This window comes from Anomaloglossus baeobatrachus, chromosome 2, assembly GCF_048569485.1.
Source record: "Anomaloglossus baeobatrachus isolate aAnoBae1 chromosome 2, aAnoBae1.hap1, whole genome shotgun sequence".
NCBI classification, from domain to species: Eukaryota; Metazoa; Chordata; class Amphibia; order Anura; family Aromobatidae; genus Anomaloglossus; species Anomaloglossus baeobatrachus.
Window position 1 is genome coordinate 708,154,535 of NC_134354.1, and position 18,731 is coordinate 708,173,265.

At 45.5% G+C, this 18,731-nt stretch overlaps 1 protein-coding gene across 1 annotated transcript in view; it reads right to left on the reverse strand.

The window, feature by feature from the left end:
- COG6 (component of oligomeric golgi complex 6) overlaps positions 1 to 18,731 on the reverse strand; it is a 141,350-nt gene that overhangs the window by 55,159 nt on the left and 67,460 nt on the right. Inside the window, exons 6-8 of the mRNA XM_075334594.1 lie at positions 18,420 to 18,502; positions 14,165 to 14,235; positions 9,861 to 9,954 (exon numbers count right to left, since the gene is read on the reverse strand). Coding sequence (XP_075190709.1) covers positions 9,861 to 9,954; positions 14,165 to 14,235; positions 18,420 to 18,502 — 248 coding nt within the window. The remainder of the gene's footprint in view (positions 1 to 9,860; positions 9,955 to 14,164; positions 14,236 to 18,419; positions 18,503 to 18,731) is intronic.

Sequence of the window (18,731 nt, forward strand, 5' to 3'; positions counted from 1 at the left end):
CATCTCTTCCTCCTCCCTGCATAATCACCTCTGCACAGATAACTGAGTATGCCTAGAAAATGGTCTCATAGAAATCAATAGAAATCAATGAAGACCTCCAGTCTATTGCTTCCTACTACATTTGTGGCAAATTCATTCACATGTCCCATCCCATAGGCCACAACATTGGTCGGAGGCCGCTGGATGGGAGAGAGTCTCTCTCCTGTCGGTGTCAGCAGCTCTTCATTTGATTAGATAGCCTGGCACAAATTCATCATTGTAGTATGATGCAAATGTCGGATAACAGTATTGACCTGCAGATAGATATAGGGTTAATCTGCAGGTTAATATCTCCAAGCAAAAAATACCTTTATTCCTCCCGGCAGCTGCAGACTTTCAGTCACAGAGGCGTGCCAGCACGTTTATAGTTAACCCTCAAAACAATGTTAGCGGCAGCTGTAACCACGCCCCGTCACTCTGAATGACAGCCGCCTCTGCAATACATCAGAGAGAGCCGGCTCTCAGCCAGAGTGCCAGGGCACAGAGTCGCCTCTCAGCCAGAGTGCCAGGGCACAGAGCCGCCTCTCAGCCAGAGTGCCAGGGCACAGAGAGAGCCTCTCAGCCAGAGTGCCAGGTCACAGAGCCGGCTCTCAGCCAGAGTGCCAGGTCACAGAGCCGGCTCTCAGCCAGAGTGCCAGGGCACAGAGCCGGCTCTCAGCCAGAGTGCCAGGGCACAGAGAGAGCCTCTCAGCCAGAGTGCCAGGGCACAGAGTCGCCTCTCAGCCAGAGTGCCAGGGCACAGAGCCGCCTCTCAGCCAGAGTGCCAGGGCACAGAGCCGCCTCTCAGCCAGAGTGCCAGGGCACAGAGAGAGCCTCTCAGCCAGAGTGCCAGGTCACAGAGCCGGCTCTCAGCCAGAGTGCCAGGTCACAGAGCCGGCTCTCAGCCAGAGTGCCAGGTCACAGAGCCGGCTCTCAGCCAGAGTGCCAGGGCACAGAGCCGGCTCTCAGCCAGAGTGCCAGGGCACAGAGCCGCCTCTCAGCCAGAGCGCCAGGGCACAGAGCCGCCTCTCAGCCAGAGCGCCAGGGCACAGAGAGAGCCTCTCAGCCAGAGTGCCAGGGCACAGAGAGAGCCTCTCAGCCAGAGTGCCAGGGCACAGAGAGAGCCTCTCAGCCAGAGTGCCAGGGCACAGAGAGCCTCTCAGCCAGAGTGCCAGGGCACAGAGAGAGCCTCTCAGCCAGAGTGCCAGGGCACAGAGAGAGCCTCTCAGCCAGAGTGCCAGGGCACAGAGAGCCTCTCAGCCAGAGTGCCAGGGCACAGAGAGAGCCTCTCAGCCAGAGTGCCAGGGCACAGAGAGAGCCTCTCAGCCAGAGTGCCAGGGCACAGAGAGAGCCTCTCAGCCAGAGTGCCAGGGCACAGAGCCGGCTCTCAGCCAAAGTGCCAGGGCACAGAGAGAGCCTCTCAGCCAGAGTGCCAGGGCACAGAGAGCCTCTCAGCCAGAGTGGCAGGGCACAGAGAGCCTCTCAGCCAGAGTGCCAGGGCACAGAGCGGGCTCTCAGACAAAGTGCCAGGGCACAGAGCCGCCTCTCAGCCAGAGTGCCAGGGCACAGAGCCGCCTCTCAGCCAGAGTGCCAGGGCACAGAGCCGCCTCTCAGCCAGAGTGCCAGGGCACAGAGCCGCCTCTCAGCCAGAGTGCCAGGGCACAGAGCCGCCTCTCAGCCAGAGTGCCAGGGCACAGAGCCGCCTCTCAGCCAGAGTGCCAGGGCACAGAGCCGCCTCTCAGCCAGAGTGCCAGGGCACAGAGCCGCCTCTCAGCCAGAGTGCCAGGGCACAGAGCCGCCTCTCAGCCAGAGTGCCAGGGCACAGAGCCAGCACTCAGCCAGAGTGCCAGGTAACAGAGCCAGCACTCAGCCAGAGTGCCAGGTAACAGAGCCAGCACTCAGCCAGAATGCCAGGACACAGAGCCGGCACTCAGCCAGAATGCCAGGACACAGAGTCGCCTCTCAGCCAGAGTTCCAGGGCACAGAGAGAGCCTCTCAGCCAGAGTGCCAGGGCACAGAGCCGGCTCTCAGCCAAAGTGCCAGGGCACAGAGCCGCCTCTCAGCCAGAGTGCCAGGGCAGAGAGCCGCCTCTCAGCCAGAGTGCCAGGTAACAGAGCCGGCACTCAGCCAGAATGCCAGGACACAGAGCCGGCACTCAGCCAGAGTGCCAGGACGTGGATTTATGACTACAGACCACATCAAAGTTGAGCTGAACTTTGATGTGGTGATAAATCAGCTTAAGAGAAGCGTTACATATTCTCTAAACCTGTCTTTTTCTGTCAGAATGAACTCACGGCTCGTGCAGCCGCTTACTCAGAGTAACATGTGGACACCCTGGACGTATTTGGTCTATAGGAAGTCCCATAACTAGTTAAAGAGTAAACTGTAGCTTTAATCTTTTTTTCATAAATCAATAGTATACATAAAAATAAGAATCTCTGTAATATATCTGATGAGAGACATCTGATACTTTCTCCACCAGGGCTGATCATTCATAATGAATATGCTCAATTCATGCGTAAAAACTGTTTTCAGTGTATACAGATTTTCCCATTACTAAGATGGGAGATGGCAGTTGGTGCTCAGAGTTCTATGGAGAACTGTAACTGTCATTTCAGGTAAACTTACAGCAGAATGTCTGTAACTGCTTCCAGCTCCTCCCTCTATAGAAATTTAAAAGCATCAACTGCCATCTCCTATCTCAGTAACGGGGAAGTCTGTCTTCACTGAATACAGATTTTACCCATGAATTGAAAGTGAAAGATCAATCAATCCAGGAGGAGAATGAAGTAGATTTCTCTGACATGCGGGTTTTGGTTCCACAGTCGCAGGGTGCCACTATGGTGTTAGACTCTGCTCATTGTGTAGCGTCTTAGAGGCAACCTGAGGTTTCCTAGTTGTTCAGCCTGAGCCGAGCGTTGGCATATTCATTTCTATTGCTCCTCAGCCCTGAAGGCATTAATTCTTGTGGATTTGTGTTTAGCTCCTAGGAGCAGGTTGCTAATTCCTACACACAGTTCAGAGTCAATAGCTTCAGCATAGCTCCAGCGATTCCGGTCTTACCAGTGATCCAGATCATGGTGATCTGTAGTTGCTATTTTGAGTGGTGTTGAGCGTTTACTTGCTACCTTTTTTCTTTATTCCCTTATACATGTATAGTCTCTGCTTCGTGTTTGAGTGCAGTGTGTATGTTTATTCATTCTCCATTGTCCGTTATTTCTGTTGGGTTGTGTTAGTGTTTTGGGCCCGCCCCAAGGGTGAGGAGAGGGGGAGTAAGATCAGGGCTCAGACAGGAGTCAGGGTGACACTGGGGGCCCAGACCTGACTACCATTGAGCCTACCTCTGAGATAAGAGACAGCACAGGGACTCAAGTCTGAGAGGCAGGTTAGTTGCCCTTGTTCAGTCATTTCTTACCCCATGATAATATATTAATAATTTGCTTAGTTTCAGTATTAATATTGTAGTATTAGACTATTACATAAAAAGTGAAATGACTCATTCAGAGTTTCAATGATAAAGTAGCATAAATTCATAATAGAAGTATGGTCATGGGGACATTGATGTAAAGTAGCTGCCGTTTTCCAACTAGTGACCCTCAACTACCAAGAATAAGTTATTAAATGAATGTTTTCTTCACATTTTCATGTGTAGCATAGTATCTTCTCCATTCCTTGTCGTTCCCCTTTAATACGTTGGTGGTGGTGCCAGGTCGAAGCTCAGGGTTATTTACAACAGTGGCTATTCCCATGCCTATTTTTATAAATCAGGTGGTGGTGTATGTGGGGAGGAAATATTTACAACATGTACTGAAAATTAACAAACGTAAGATACTCAAGGCCAGTAAAACATTTCTGTGGCTGCGTAATACCCGGCATGTGACGGTATCAGTGCATTCATTTTAATTACAATCTTCTCAAATATTACCCTTGGGCTGATTTTCCAAGACATAATTATGAATATATGCAGCTGTCGGCTTCGCAATGGATGAGATTTCCAGGAAATGTTGTGAAAGACGGGTAACGACCCCACCACTGGCTCCAGCCATCTAATGCCACCAAAATGCTGGGATAATAAATGAACTCAAAAATGCATGTGAGATATTTTTGCAAATATGAGAAAACGGTTAATTACTCTAAGTCTGAAAAGAAAACAAGCAGAACCGCACGAATTCCCACTTCTGCAGATGTGCTCTAATCTTAGGCTGCAAGGACAGGCGGTTATGTAATACACAAAGGTAGAGTGCTACCGCCATCTAGTGGAGAGGAGCAATACCGCGACCTACTGCAAACCACGAATATGCAGTGCAACTTTATTTTTATATTATTCCCCTTTAAACTTTTAAGGGAACCTGTCAGCAGATTTGGGGCCTATAAGCTGCAGTCACCACCAGTGGGCTCTTATATACAGCATTCTAACATGCTGTATATAACAGCCCAGGCCGCTCTGTAGAATGTAAAAATCACTTTATAATACTTACCTAAACCGGTCGCTGCGTTTGGGCCATATGGGAGTCTCCGTTCTCCGGTGCCGGCGCCTCCTCTTCGGACATCTTCGTCGTCCCTCTGAAGCCTGTTGCATGACGCGTCCTACGTCATACACACTCGCCGGTCCCGCGCAGGCGCACTACAATACTTTGATCTGCTCTGCTCAGGACCTCAATGCCGGCGAGTGTGGATGACGTAGGACGCGTCATGCACCCGGCTTTAGAAGGACAACAAAGATGGCCGAAAAAGGAGGCACCGGAGAACGGAGACACCCATCTGACCCAACTCCAACGCAGTGACCGTTTAGGTGAGTATTATAAAGTGATTTTTACATTCTACAGAGGTCTGTGCTCTTATATACAGTATGTTAGAATGCTATATAGAAGAGCCCACTGGTGGTGGCCGCAGCTTATAGGCCCCAAAACTGGTGACAAATTCCCTTTAAGGGGGTTGTCCAGTCATTTGTTAAAAGTCTGCAGTCACTCTATGCCACTGTAGCCTTCTTAATCATCACAGTGTGCACACTACACACGGTCTGGATACATCCGTACATGCAGTTCGAGAATTCACTTATATAGAGTGAGGCCGCACACGTCTAGTCGGAGTCTGCATATCACATATTGGCGGCCACGTGACCCCCATTTCCAGCTCTGAAACTGATGGATCCTCAGTGCGTGAGATGTGAGGATTCACAAGTGTGCAGTCACACAAAGTGACTGCAGACTTGTCGTTTTAGACCAGACAACTCTTTTAAAGGACCATTTTGTTTTTACGTCTCCTTTATCCAAGAGACATAACCTTTCTCATGTCCCTTTCAATATCGTTGTATTAGGGCTTGCTCTTTCAAGACAAGTTGAAGTTTTCAATGACACCATTCATTAGGCAGTAAAAGTGACCTAGTAACACGACTCTCCCGCTCAGTATGATCAGGTCCATACCAAACTTGTATAGTTTTCGTTTATAATTCTAGATTAAAAACACCTGAACTTTGTTAAGAAACTAAATAAATATTCACCCACATCGCTATTTGCTAAGATTCAACTTTTTTAAATTCGCCATCAGATGCACGATGTGTGAGCTTGTTTGGTGTGAGACGCTTATGTAGCGCCCCTGAAGCCCTCAGGGTGCTACATGGTTCTGCATCCCCACCAGGATGCAGGGCCTACCCCCTTAGGGACCCAGAACCCCAGTGCCGGTAACACTAAAAACCCAGGTCATCCCAGTTTTCCCCAACATTCCCCCATACAATTGTACTTAGCTAGGGAGGGACCAATGAATGGCCGCCTAAAGGTGGAGCCACTCCACTAGTTGACCAGGTGGGAGGGGCAGACGGTGGAGAGTAGTTGGGAAAACAGTAGTGAGAATGAGTGTGACTGCTGAAAGTGTCAGACTGCAGGAGTGTGAAGGTGGAAGCAAAGTGACACCCCGACTCGAGGTAACGGTGACCTGGTACCCAGGAGAAGTGGTCACCGGTGGAGTACTCCAGGAACTACCCACCGACTGGGTACAGGACCCTTGGACAGGAAAGAGCTTCAAGCCGACCTGTTAACACCTGCACAGCAAGGGGACCAACAAGGACCTTGCTGACCCTAAATAATCCGAAGACTCAGTAGCAAAGGGAGAACCGGGGACAGGACCAGAGACTCCAACCCCAAAGGGTTCAAGCTACCGTCAGGTGGACAGAAGTGGACAAACCACAGAACGGGGATCCCCGGTGTTCTACACCACGTGGAATCACTTACCAGAGACAGGTGGAGGGGAAGAAGGTACCAGAAAACCAAACTGGCACTGGGACGAAGGGGACCTGGAGGCGAAACCAGCCAGCATAGGGTCACCAGCTACCATCTCAAGAAAGTGAGTAAACAAGTTGCACTAAATACCTGTGTGGACTACCTTTTTCTGACGCCCACCACACCATACACCTGAAGGGGCAAAACCCTACTTGCGGAGGGTCTACCATACTAGGTGCAATACCATCAGCCCCAGTAGAGACATTCTGCAGCGGCGGCTCCCTACATATAGCCGCAAAACCGCAAGTGGCGTCATGTATAAACTTCATTCACCAATCCCTTGTAAATATCCCCATTACAAAAAGGGCCCAGAGCACGGAACCGGGTAACGGCCACCACCATGATATTCCCGATAGAGACTGCACGGAACAGAGTACCCCATATCCCTGGGTGCTACACTTACATTTTTGTTGATATTATTTTGGGGTACCATAAAGTGTTTTGACTGCTTTATATTGGACTTTTTGGGATGGGTGAAGAGAACAGAACAAAAACATTGGGAGTTTTCTTCTTTTACTGGTTAAATAGTTCAAGATTTTGATAGACTGAACATTTAACAGATGTGCTGCTGTATTATTTTATTATTAATGGAGAAAATAATTTAATTTATATTTGTTTTATTTTGGGGGTTTTTTTTTTACACTTTATTTTTTAGTTCCCTCAAAGGACCTGAGCTTGTACTATATGCTACAATATTCCATTATGACAGTATATTGTGAAATACACAGACACTGTGCGGTGGCACTCTGCAATTAATGATTATGTTAATTCTTCTTAACACAAGATACTAAGTTAACATTTTTGAGCAAAAGTGTATAAACCATTCACCAGCAACAAAGTGACCTCAATGGTTGTATCCTAAAGGGTTTTAGTTACCTCTCTATGTGCCCATCAGTAAATAGCAATAATTCACTGTCTCCTAAAAGCACCAAAATAGCACAAGAGGGGCATTCAGCATGACATCCCATCACCCTGCGTGCATGTTGCGAGAGGGTCATGGAAGCGAAGGAAAGATGCCACACAGACTGTTACTAGATATTGGCAGTAGCATTTCATGATTACTCCCATTACTGCTGTTGGAGGTGGGTGCTGGCTGTATAACACAGCCAGCACATGTCGGGTGTGGAGCAATTATTAAAAGAAATAACATAGGTCCACATTACAAGGATATAACATAAGCAGCCTACGTAATAGTTGGTCACAATAGTTCGGACATACATAGCAATTTTAGTATGGGTAAGCTATGGGTTCCTGACATAGCAGAATTTTTTCTATGCTAAAACAACAAATCTGAATAGAGTTGAGCGGATTTGTAATAATCTGGGTCTGGCGGATCCTAGGCGGGTTGAGAAGGAAGTCCGAGATCCGATCCGGAATCCAGACCAATATATGTCAATGAGGAGCGGATTCCGGAACGAGAGAGGGAGAGAAAGAAAGAAAGAAAGAACGAGAGAGAGGGAGAGAAAGAAAGAAAGAAAGAAAGAGAGAGAGAGAGAGAAAGAAAGAAAGAGAGAGAAAGAGAGAGAGAAAGAAAGAAAGAAAGAGAGAGAGAGAGAGAAAGAGAGAGAGAAAAAGAGAGAGAAAGAGAGGGAAAGAGAGGGAAAGAGAGAGAGAAAAAGAGAGAGAAAGAGAGGGAAAGAGAGAGAAAGAGAGAGAGAAAAAGAGAGAGAAAGAGAGGGAAAGAGAGAGAAAGAGAGAGAGAGAAAGAGAGAGAAACACACGGATCCGGATCGTGCACCTGGAATCCCGCGTCCGGGTCGGACCCGGATCTACCGCCGAAACCACGCGGATCCGGATTTTTCCAGTCCGGGTCCGCTCAACACTGAATCTGAATTCCTAAATGTATATTCCAAATCTTATCAATGGGACTTGCCAACACTTTATGATCATCAGAGCTCCAACCTCTTGGACAATCATAAGGCATGGCAATGCCTGGCAATATGCAATCTCATTATCAGATGGGAATTGAATGGAGTTTTCTCAAACCAGGTATTTATGACATATGAACAAGATATACCATAAATGTCCGACAGATGCAAGTCTCACCCCTTAGATCCTCCCCGATTAGAACTGCAGAGGTCATTAGCACCTAAGGAAATAATCTGAGAATAGTCCAGTTTAGAGCAGGCTCTCTCTTTTAGGCTACTTTCACACATCCGGTTTGAGCCCTGCGGCTCAATCCGGCTGTGAAAACTATGCAACGGATGCGGTGAAAACACCGCATCCTTTGCATAAGTTTTTACATGCGGCCGGTCCGTTTTTTTTCCGGTTGCGGCATGCTACTGAGCATGCGCAGTGGAAAATACCGCATGCGGCGACCGGATGCGGTTTTTTCCGCATCGCGCCGCATCCGGCCTCCATAGGGATGCATTGAAAAATGCGCCGCAGCGGCCGGATGCGGCGCGATGCGGTGTTTTTTGCCGGAGCAAAAAACGTTGCAGGGAACGTTCGATCCGGCCGCCGCATCGGCTACATCTGCCGCATGCGGCAAAAACCGGACCGAACGCAAGCCCCTGCGGCACAATGCGGCACCAATGTAAGTCAATGCAAAAAAAACCGCAATCGGCGTTACAAAAGCCGGTTGCGGTTTTTCTGCAGAACGCCGTATTGTGCCGCAGAGCAAAAATCCGGATGTGTGAAAGTACCCTAAGGGATCATTCATGCGTCCGAGTTTCTCATACAAGTGCTATCTGTGGTTTTCACGGATAACACTCATGTCTGTTGTTAAAGTAAGGAAGGAGTTAAACTTTTCAGGACTGTCAAAACATAGCTTATAAAAAGGTATAAAGGGGTGAGATTCCACTTCTGAAAAAGAATTGTTGAGGGGGTTTGGTTATGCTTGGTGGATGCTGGGAGTGTCTGTAATTACCATGCCGTTATGTATTCTGATATTTGTTACTATTCTAGAAACACCTACATGTAGCCATGATCCATATGTAGTATCTAAAAAAACAGTTGCACTCAAGTAAAGGGAAAAGAAAAAAAAGTGAAGGATGCAAATTGTAAACATTGAAATGTGAATAAGCATTACTGCCCCTTCGGGGATTGGAGATTTTCAGAGAGCTTGAATTTACAAAACTTTCTGGAGTTTTCACCAGTACTGATAGAATCTCTGAAACTTCTGAAGTAGCAAAAACTATTTCAAAACTGTAACAGTCCATGGGGCTATTCACATGCAAGGGATTTTTCAAGGACTGATCAGCGGAAATATGTCTGATTTTCGTCCAAGCATTGGATCAAAACCAGCAATGCAAGTCAATGGCTCCATGACAAAAAAAAAAAAAAAAAAATCAGACAGTGTGAGGAAAAACTCCACATGCCAGAAAATCAGAGGACGCTTGTATCACTCTCTGATAAAAATCTTATCAGAATATGTCTTTTTTTTCTGGAAAAATCGGAAGTGTGAATGAGCCCTTAGTGTTAAAGGGAAAACTGCCTCCCAATAGTGTCCCAGAGAATAGAACACAAACAGCATCTGGTATTTTATGTCTTGCACTATGCTGGAGTTTGTGTGATTCAGCATTTACAGGCTTCTGATACACAAGGGGATAGATCCGATTCACTCACTTGTACAGGACGGGTCTATCTTGCAAAGCATCCATGGCCTGAGATAGAATAGGAGAAATGTCGCATGATTCCTGGGTCAACGTTCTGCATTCATCTGTCCAAAGCAAAGATATAAATGTTAGGAGAGCAGACATTCACCATAAATGTACAAACCAAGAGAAGATCATAATTAATGGGTCTGTGCAGTCTTGCATCAAATTCACTGAGGAAAAAAAACTGCTACAGAAGGAGTCACTATAAAGGATACATAGCACTTACATCCTCAGCCATAGCAGTGATCTGCATCCAGTCTAGTCACCTGACGTGCAGCCAATCAGTGGCATCAGCAGTCGTGTGACTAATGGATGGGACATCATCACTTCTGGACCTTCGAAACATTAGTACCACAGAAGAAGTTTTGAGTGGCAACTAACACATTGCTCGGCTGATTGTAGTGTACAGAGCGGGGACAGCGCTTTTCCACACACTGTGTAGTGGCCGCTCCTGGGTAATGCAGTTCTGATCCCAATGAAATTAATGTATATCATTTATCTATTCATTTAAAAACCTTACTTAAATGTGATATCACATTCCCGTAGCATGAAGAGTCAGCTCAGGAGCTGCGCTCACATCACACCCAAGAGAAGCTGGCTGCAATACCCAGCCGGCATCTTTTTGTAGCGGTAGTGACCAGAGCGTGCTCCGATCACTCCTGTTTAACCATTTAAATAGAGCTGTCAATCACACACATTGGCATTTAAATAGTACATTTGTAGATGGGATGTCATGCTAGCTTAAAGACTGCTGAAAGCAACCATGGCTGCCATCTTTGTCCTCCTGTGAAGCCAATATTGTAGCTCGCCTTCATAGAACAACATTATACAGTTAGGTCCAGAAATATTTGGACAGTGACACAAGTTTTGTTATTTTAGCTGTTTACAAAAACATGTTCAGAAATACAATTATATATATAATATGGGCTGAAAGTGCACACTCCCAGCTGCAATATGAGAGTTTTCACATCCAAATCGGAGAAAGGGTTTAGGAATCATAGCTCTGTAATGCATAGCCTCCTCTTTTTCAAGGGACCAAAAGTAATTGGACAAGGGACTCTAAGGGCTGCAATTAACTCTGAAGGCGTCTCCCTCGTTAACCTGTAATCAATGAAGTAGTTAAAAGGTCTGGGGTTGATTACAGGTGTGTGGTTTTGCATTTGGAAGCTGTTGCTGTGACCAGACAACATGCGGTCTAAGGAACTCTCAATTGAGGTGAAGCAGAACATCCTGAGGCTGAAAAAAAAGAAAAAATCCATCAGAGAGATAGCAGACATGCTTGGAGTAGCAAAATCAACAGTCGGGTACATTCTGAGAAAAAAGGAATTGACTGGTGAGCTTGGGAACTCAAAAAGGCCTGGGCGTCCACGGATGACAACAGTGGCGTATGATCGCCGCATACCTTCTTTGGTGAAGAAGAACCCGTTCACAACATCAACTGAAGTCCAGAACACTCTCAGTGAAGTAGGTGTATCTGTCTCTAAGTCAACAGTAAAGCGAAGACTCCATGAAAATAAATACAAAGGGTTCACAACTAGATGCAAACCATTCATCAATTCCAAAAATAGACAGGCCAGAGTTAAATTTGCTGAAAAACACCTCATGAAGCCAGCTCAGTTCTGGAAAAGTATTCTATGGACAGATGAGACAAAGATCAACCTGTACCAGAATGATGGGAAGAAAAAAAAGTTTGGAGAAGAAAGGGAACGGCACATGATCCAAGGCACACCACATCCTCTGTAAAACATGGTGGAGGCAACGTGATGGCATGGGCATGCATGGCTTTCAATGCGCACTGGGTCACTTGTGTTTATTGCTATGGGGAGATAAGGTATGCACACCAGTGACTATGTAAGGGGAATATATGAAATAGCAGAAACTGCTGTGTGAATACTGACTTGAAAAATCCAATAGCTATATGTAAGAGTGAAAATGTGAAAAATGGAATCTGCATTACTGCCATGAACATATGAAGCAAGAGAAGTTTAGCTACTGAATTGATCAATGCAATAGAGCCCCAACACTACGCCAAAGTATTTCTCTACGTTGGGGTCCCTAGCTTGTGTGTGTCCTCTCATGCAGTTAAAAAACCTACAGTGTATGGGAAGCCGAGACCCAGGCTATTTATGCATATGATATGGTTTGGCAATCGGTGTGGTTGGGGAGGGTTCACAAACGAAAAAATACTAACAAATAGGAATAACGTTTGGAACACCATTCTAAGTCCGAACTGGGTGCAAAAACCTAAAAAAAACATCACTATGGGGAGATAAGGTATGCACACCAGTGACTATGTAAGGGGACTACATGAAATATGCTCATGGCAGTAATGCAGATTCCATTTTTCACATATTCACTCTTGCATATATAGCTATTGGATTTTTCAAGTCAGTATTCACACAGCAGTTTCTGCTATTCCATGTATTCCCCTTACATAGTCACTGGTGTGCATACCTTATCTCCCCATAGTGATGTTTTTTTAGGTTTTTGCACCCAGTTCAGACTTAGAATGGTGTTCCAAACGTTATTCCTTACTTGTGTTTATTGATGACATAACAGCAGACAAGAGTAGCCGGATGAATTCTGAAGTGTACTGGGATATACTTTCAGCCCAGATTCAGCCAAATGCCGCAAAGTTGATCGGACGGCGCTTCATAGTACAGATGGACAATGACCCCAAGCATACAGCCAAAGCTACCCAGGAGTTCATGAGTGCAAAAAAGTGGAACATTCTGCAATGGCCAAGTCAATCACCAGATCTTAACCCAATTGAGCATGCATTTCACTTGCTCAAATCCAGACTTAAGACGGAAAGACCCACAAACAAGCAAGACCTGAAGGCTGCGGCTGTAAAGGCCTGGCAAAGCATTAAGAAGGAGGAAACCCAGCGTTTGGTGATGTCCATGGGTTCCAGACTTAAGGCAGTGATTGCCTCCAAAAGGATTCGCAACAAAATATTGAAAATAAAAAATTTTTTTTTTGGGTTTGGTTTATTTGTCCAATTACTTTTGACCTCCTAAAATGTGTAGCGTTTGTAAACAAATGTGTACAATTCCTACAATTTCTATCAGATATTTTTGTTCAAACCTTCAAATTAAACATTACAATCTGCACTTGAATTCTGTTGTAGAGGTTTCATTTCAAATCCAATGTGGTGGCATGCAGAGCCCAACTCGCGAAAATTGTGTCACTGTCCAAATATTTCTGGACCTAACTGTATGTCTATACACAGCAATTACTTTACTGCAGATATCAGATATTTCCATAAATGTATTTAAAACTCAGCGGCCCATGTTTACCACTAACAAAGTACAACCTGTGACAATTAAACAGTCTCAGAAATATGGAACATATGAAGAATAGCGATGGGTCAGTCGCAATTGATCCAACACAAAGTCGGTTCCATGCTGTGAACGGCGGAAGAAGACGCCGCAGTGAGAGCACTAAATTCTCTTAATGGTTCTCACTGGGCATTCCAGTGTTCGGCAGAAGAAACCTCACCCACCTGAACAAAACTCGGCCTACAATTTAATTGGCCCGTTGCAAGTAGGCGGGGCCTGCCGACACGAGGGTGGGGCCTGCCGACACGAGGGCGGGGCCTGCCGACACGAGGGCGGGGCCTGCCGACACGAGGGCGGGGCCTGCCGACACGAGGGCGGGGCCTGCCGACAGGAGGACTGGGTCTACCGACAGGAGGACAGGGTTTTGGACACATTAACATAATCTTAAATAAGTGTTCACCTGGGGTGAACACATATTTAATAGGGATCCATTTAGAAACCAAAAGATCAGGCTCTTTTTGGTGAGTGGAGCCCAGTCATCTGGATCACCAAAAAGAGCTGGACAAAAGCATTAAAACGGTGACAAGTGTGAAATTTGCAAGCTGTAGCTTGGTCAGGAACGACAAAAACTTGCTGAGGGGGGAAGGGATTAAACAAAGGGTCATTTTCTGATGAGACATTGTCTTTAATTAGATGGAGTATTTGGCATTTTTTGAATTCAAGACCCCAAGTGGACACAACTTACTGCATGTGCATTTTAGGATAAAAATCTGACAGATTTCACCCTTTTCATAATGTGAAACTTAGGGCAAGTCTGAGAAAAAGCCCCATATGAAATAACCCTTTAACAAGGTAACTAGTGCCCTCTCTGCCCGAGCTATACACTTCTTCTGTAAATCAAGCACTGGTGTAGTATACCAGTACAGTATATTGTGCCACATCATGTACTTGAAAATAAAAATAGCTGTGCAAAGGGGAAAAAAGAACTTACTCTGTGCCCAGCGATACAATCGCTCATACGACGTTTCTTGCAGTAACGCCATCTGCTCCATGATTTCCAGCCTGATAAGTCAACAACAGAACAGCATTACCTCTATTATATACAATAAAGCCGCCCATCACACCCAAGGAAAAAGGGAAAATGAAAGAAATCTTTTAACCCTCAATGAGCCCTTATCATTCCGAAGACATAATTACACTCTGCTGGTGGTAAAATGGAGAAATCCTTCTGTGATGATGAAATGGAATGTTTCTTGTTTACCACTGTGTGCAAATGACCGTTATCCACCGTTCAGATTAATCTTATATTAATACCCAACAATAAAACTCATTACACACTTACCACAATTGTAGTGAAGTAAGCAGTCTTACACCGCTTATTTCTGATGTTAAATTCATGAAATGAGAGTTTAATGTTTTGCAATTAAATTTTTGCAATTAAAGCCCACTTAAAGAACATTCATATTTAAGTTTTTTGCGGTTTGTTTTGTTTGTTTGTTTTTTTTTCATAAAGGCTATGTTCATACAGTGCATCTTTTGTAACTACAAAGATGCAGTGTTTTTGGCCCCAAAATAAGCACAAAAAAAACGCACCCGCGGCAAAACGCATAAAAAAAACACATGCATGATAAAGCAGACAGCTGGAGGCCGGTATTCTTAGGCTGGAGAGATCCATGGTTATTTGGCTTCCCCCCAGCCTAAAAATGGCAGCCCCAGAATGTTCGCATCCATTAGATGGAACAATCCCGGAACTTTAACTGGCTCATCCCTATTGCCCTGGTGCGGTGGCAATCGGGGTAATATAAGGGGTTAATGACAGCTCACAGCTGCCACTAAGCCCTAGTTTATGAGACCCCCATCACTAACCTGTAAGTGAAAAAAAATTAACATGCATAAAAACGCAATGCGCTTTAAATATGGTATTAATGTGATATTTTGCCAGGAGATGCAAAATTGCTGCAGCACCAAATTTGCATCCCCTGTCAGAAAACCGCTTTTGTGCGTTTTTTTGCCAAGAGATGCAGATTTGGGGCTGAAATTTATACACCATATACTTGCAACAAATCTGCATCTTCTGGCAATAAATTGTGGTTTTCTGCCAGAAGATATAGGTCTGTGCACTCAGTTCACCTGAGGTAAGGTTCAATAGGTCACCTGAGGTTAGTTTACTGCGGTTAGAGGTGAAGGGCTGTGGGAACCTCTAGATGTGATTGTGAGTGAAGTCACCGCTCACAGCTGCAGCTCAGTCAGTCTCTGAGTGAACCCACAGGGTGTGGTCATGTTCTGTGTCCGTGCGCTGTGAATTCAGTATGTAGCAGAGCTGGAATCATCATGGGACCTCTTGTGTATTGTCAGAACTGGGTGTTTGGGGTTAATAAACTGGAGAAAGTGTGTTTTTTATATTTTACTTCAAATAAAGGATTTTTCGATGGTTGTCTTTATTTCTTTTCACTTACAGATTAGTAATGAGGGGGGGTCTCTTCGATGTCTTCTATTACTAATCAAGGGCTTAGTGGCAGCTGTGAGTTGTCATTAACCTCTTATATTACCCAACTGCCGCCGCACCAGGGCAATCGGAAAGAGCCGGATAAAGTGCCAGGATTGTGACATCTAATAGATGCCACAATTCCAGGTGACTGCAGGCTGTAATTTTTAGGCTGTGGGGGGCCTCAATAACCATGGATCTCCCCAACCTGAGAATACAAGCCCCCAGCTGTCGGCTTTATCATGGCTGGGTATCAAAATTGGGGGGACCGCACGCCTGTTTTTTTTAAAAAATTTAAAATTTTTTAAAAAAAGCAGAATAGGGTCCCTCTTATTTTGATACACAGCCAAGATAAGCACCTAGCTGTGGGCTGCAGCCTGTAGCTGTATTGTTTATCTGTGTGGGGTAGCATAATATGGGAAGACCCTACGCTAATTTTTGTAATTTATTTAAACACCACTATAGATACGCAGACAGAGTGTATCATCCCAAGCAATCAGACACATAGGGTTGGGGTCTGACCGCAACCAGAGACGCCAGGACTGCTGGTGGAAGTCGTAACCATGTATGAGGGATAATGAGCAGCCGCAAAAGTAGTGTTACAGCCACATGGGAGACTTGGTATAACATTCCTGCACTAATCCGCCTAGCCCTTTCTACCACCATTTTAAAGCACAGTGTTCAAGTCCCAATAGAGTTATATGGGGATCGGCATCCGGACAGATAGTCAAGATTAATTCCGGTCCCAAACAGGGATTTAAAAAAAAAAAAAAAAAAATCGGGTCGCCCATCACTATTCTTTACAGTTGGAGCAGTCAGGCTGTGGAATGCCCTGCCACAAAAGGTAGTATAGGCAGACACTATAAGGCTATGTGTGCACGTTGTGTATTTGCATGCAGTTACGCTGCGATCTGCACCGCAGCGTAACTGCATGCGTCCTGCGTCCCCAGCATAATCTATGAAGATTATGCAGGAGACGTGCGCATGTGGCGTATTAGAGCGCATCGCTTTGGCTGCTGCCTGAAGTGCGCGTTCTAAGAAGTGACATGTCACTTCTTTCCTGCGCTCTGCATGCATCCCCCGCTCTGTCTATGGGAGGGGCTGCACTCAGAGCGCATGGAATCGGCTTATTTTTCTTTAATTTCTGCAGCGATTTGAAGTGCACGTGTGCTGCAGGGACAGAACGCTACGTGCGCACATAGCCTGATATAAATAGCACCTTTAAAAAAGGACTGGATAATTTCCTCACAACAAATGGCATTGTGGGTTATAAAAAATGTAGTGACAAAACATGAATAATGGTGGAGAGAGGTTGAACTTCATGGACCAAAGACTTTTTTCAACCTATGTAACTATGTTGCTGCTGCCTGCTAATGACTGGCGAGAAAGAAGTACACCCCCCCTTCCCCACCCCTACCTCTGAAATCTCTCTAGTAATGCCCACTTGTACTTTAAAAAATAATTGTTCAAGAGCCAAATACTTTGATTGCCCATATCTACAAAATGGAGAAACAAGTAATAAAAAATAAAATACTTTATGTTGAACCAGACACACAATGTAATTAATTGATGCTTTAATAAAGTAGAATAAAACATTTGGTGACAGGTGCACTCCTGTTGGCCTATACATAGTGTCCGATCCACAGGTAGCATGAATCAAACACTTCCAGTGTGATTTCAACCATGTATATATGACTCTGCGACTTTTCAGATAAAATCCAGCCGGGGACTACACCGCACGGGTGACTAGTTGGACAGGCGGATGTTTTGCGGCCTCTCCTCACCAGCACCTCCCGCCTAGTGATGGGTCTGTCCCGGCAGGCATGTATAGGGAAAGACAAGTGAGGGGAGAAGCAGTTGGCCCCATAAAGTCGCAGCATTTCAGAGTCAAACAGACATGGCTGAAATTATACAGCCAGTGTGGGATACATGCTGCCCGAGGATGAGAATGCTATGACAGTCTGGAAGGAACTCAAGTCTTCTTTCCAGGTCCTCTCAGTGGATTTATGACCACGGATCACATCAACGAAGGGCGCAATGGTTCAAAATGTTTAATTAAATTCGACAGATACTTCTCCAGCAGAGACACAATTTTGAGAGCTTAGAAAAGGAAACCCTGATCCATTTCATCAAAGCAATTTGCCAAAATTCTGGCTTAAATTGCTTTGAAAAGTGGCAACTTTGTCCACTTTCCCAGCAGTGAGGGTGCACGACGTGGATGCGGCACCACAGCTTGTCTATTTCGTGGTCAGCTATGGTGTTCCTTATGCCAGAAATCTTGTGGACTGCTGTAAGACTACAGGAACTGGTGTAAGATTCCTGGTCTTGGGCACAATGGCGCACGCCACTCGTTGGACGCACTTGATTCATGAAGAAGCGTGCACCTCTTCATGAACCAGGAGAGTCTGACCCTATCAAGTCTATGTATCTATATGAATTCAGCACGGACCACACAGTTCCATCAAAGTCCGCTCCACATCAATAAGGGCACCTAAAACAATCATTATAATGGGCCTGCAGACATCTGAGAATTCTGGAAACCAGAAAGTCTAACATAAGAGAATGAGGGGTAGACCATTGTTCTTCTATAGGCTGTGTTCCCTAACTTACAGTCAAAAGCTGTAAATGTACACATTTTTACTACAGCGCCCACTGCAGGAGAAATGTGGTATTACAAAAAGGCAATTTACTCGGAGAGTAGCCACATGCAAGGAACACCTGACGGGAAAAGGAGGACACCAGCTGTATACCCACCACTTACCCTGCAGTTTGCTGGTTGGTTCGAAGGAGTAGTTTGACATCGTTGTGAATTTGCTTGACTTTTGTCAGTACCTTGAAAAATTCCTTGAAAGCAAGAAAAAAAAAAAAGATGCAGGTTCACAAACCAAAATAGGTGCAATCAGATATTATAAAAGGTACATTGTAACCTGAGAACATATCACTTGTGGCCAGGATAGGGGACTGATATTGGATTAGTAGGTGGATTCAGTGAATGGGGAAACAAGCCAGAAATGTATGCAGCTGCCACATACAGCTACGTAACAGGTAACCGGTCAGTAATATTTCCGCTAGA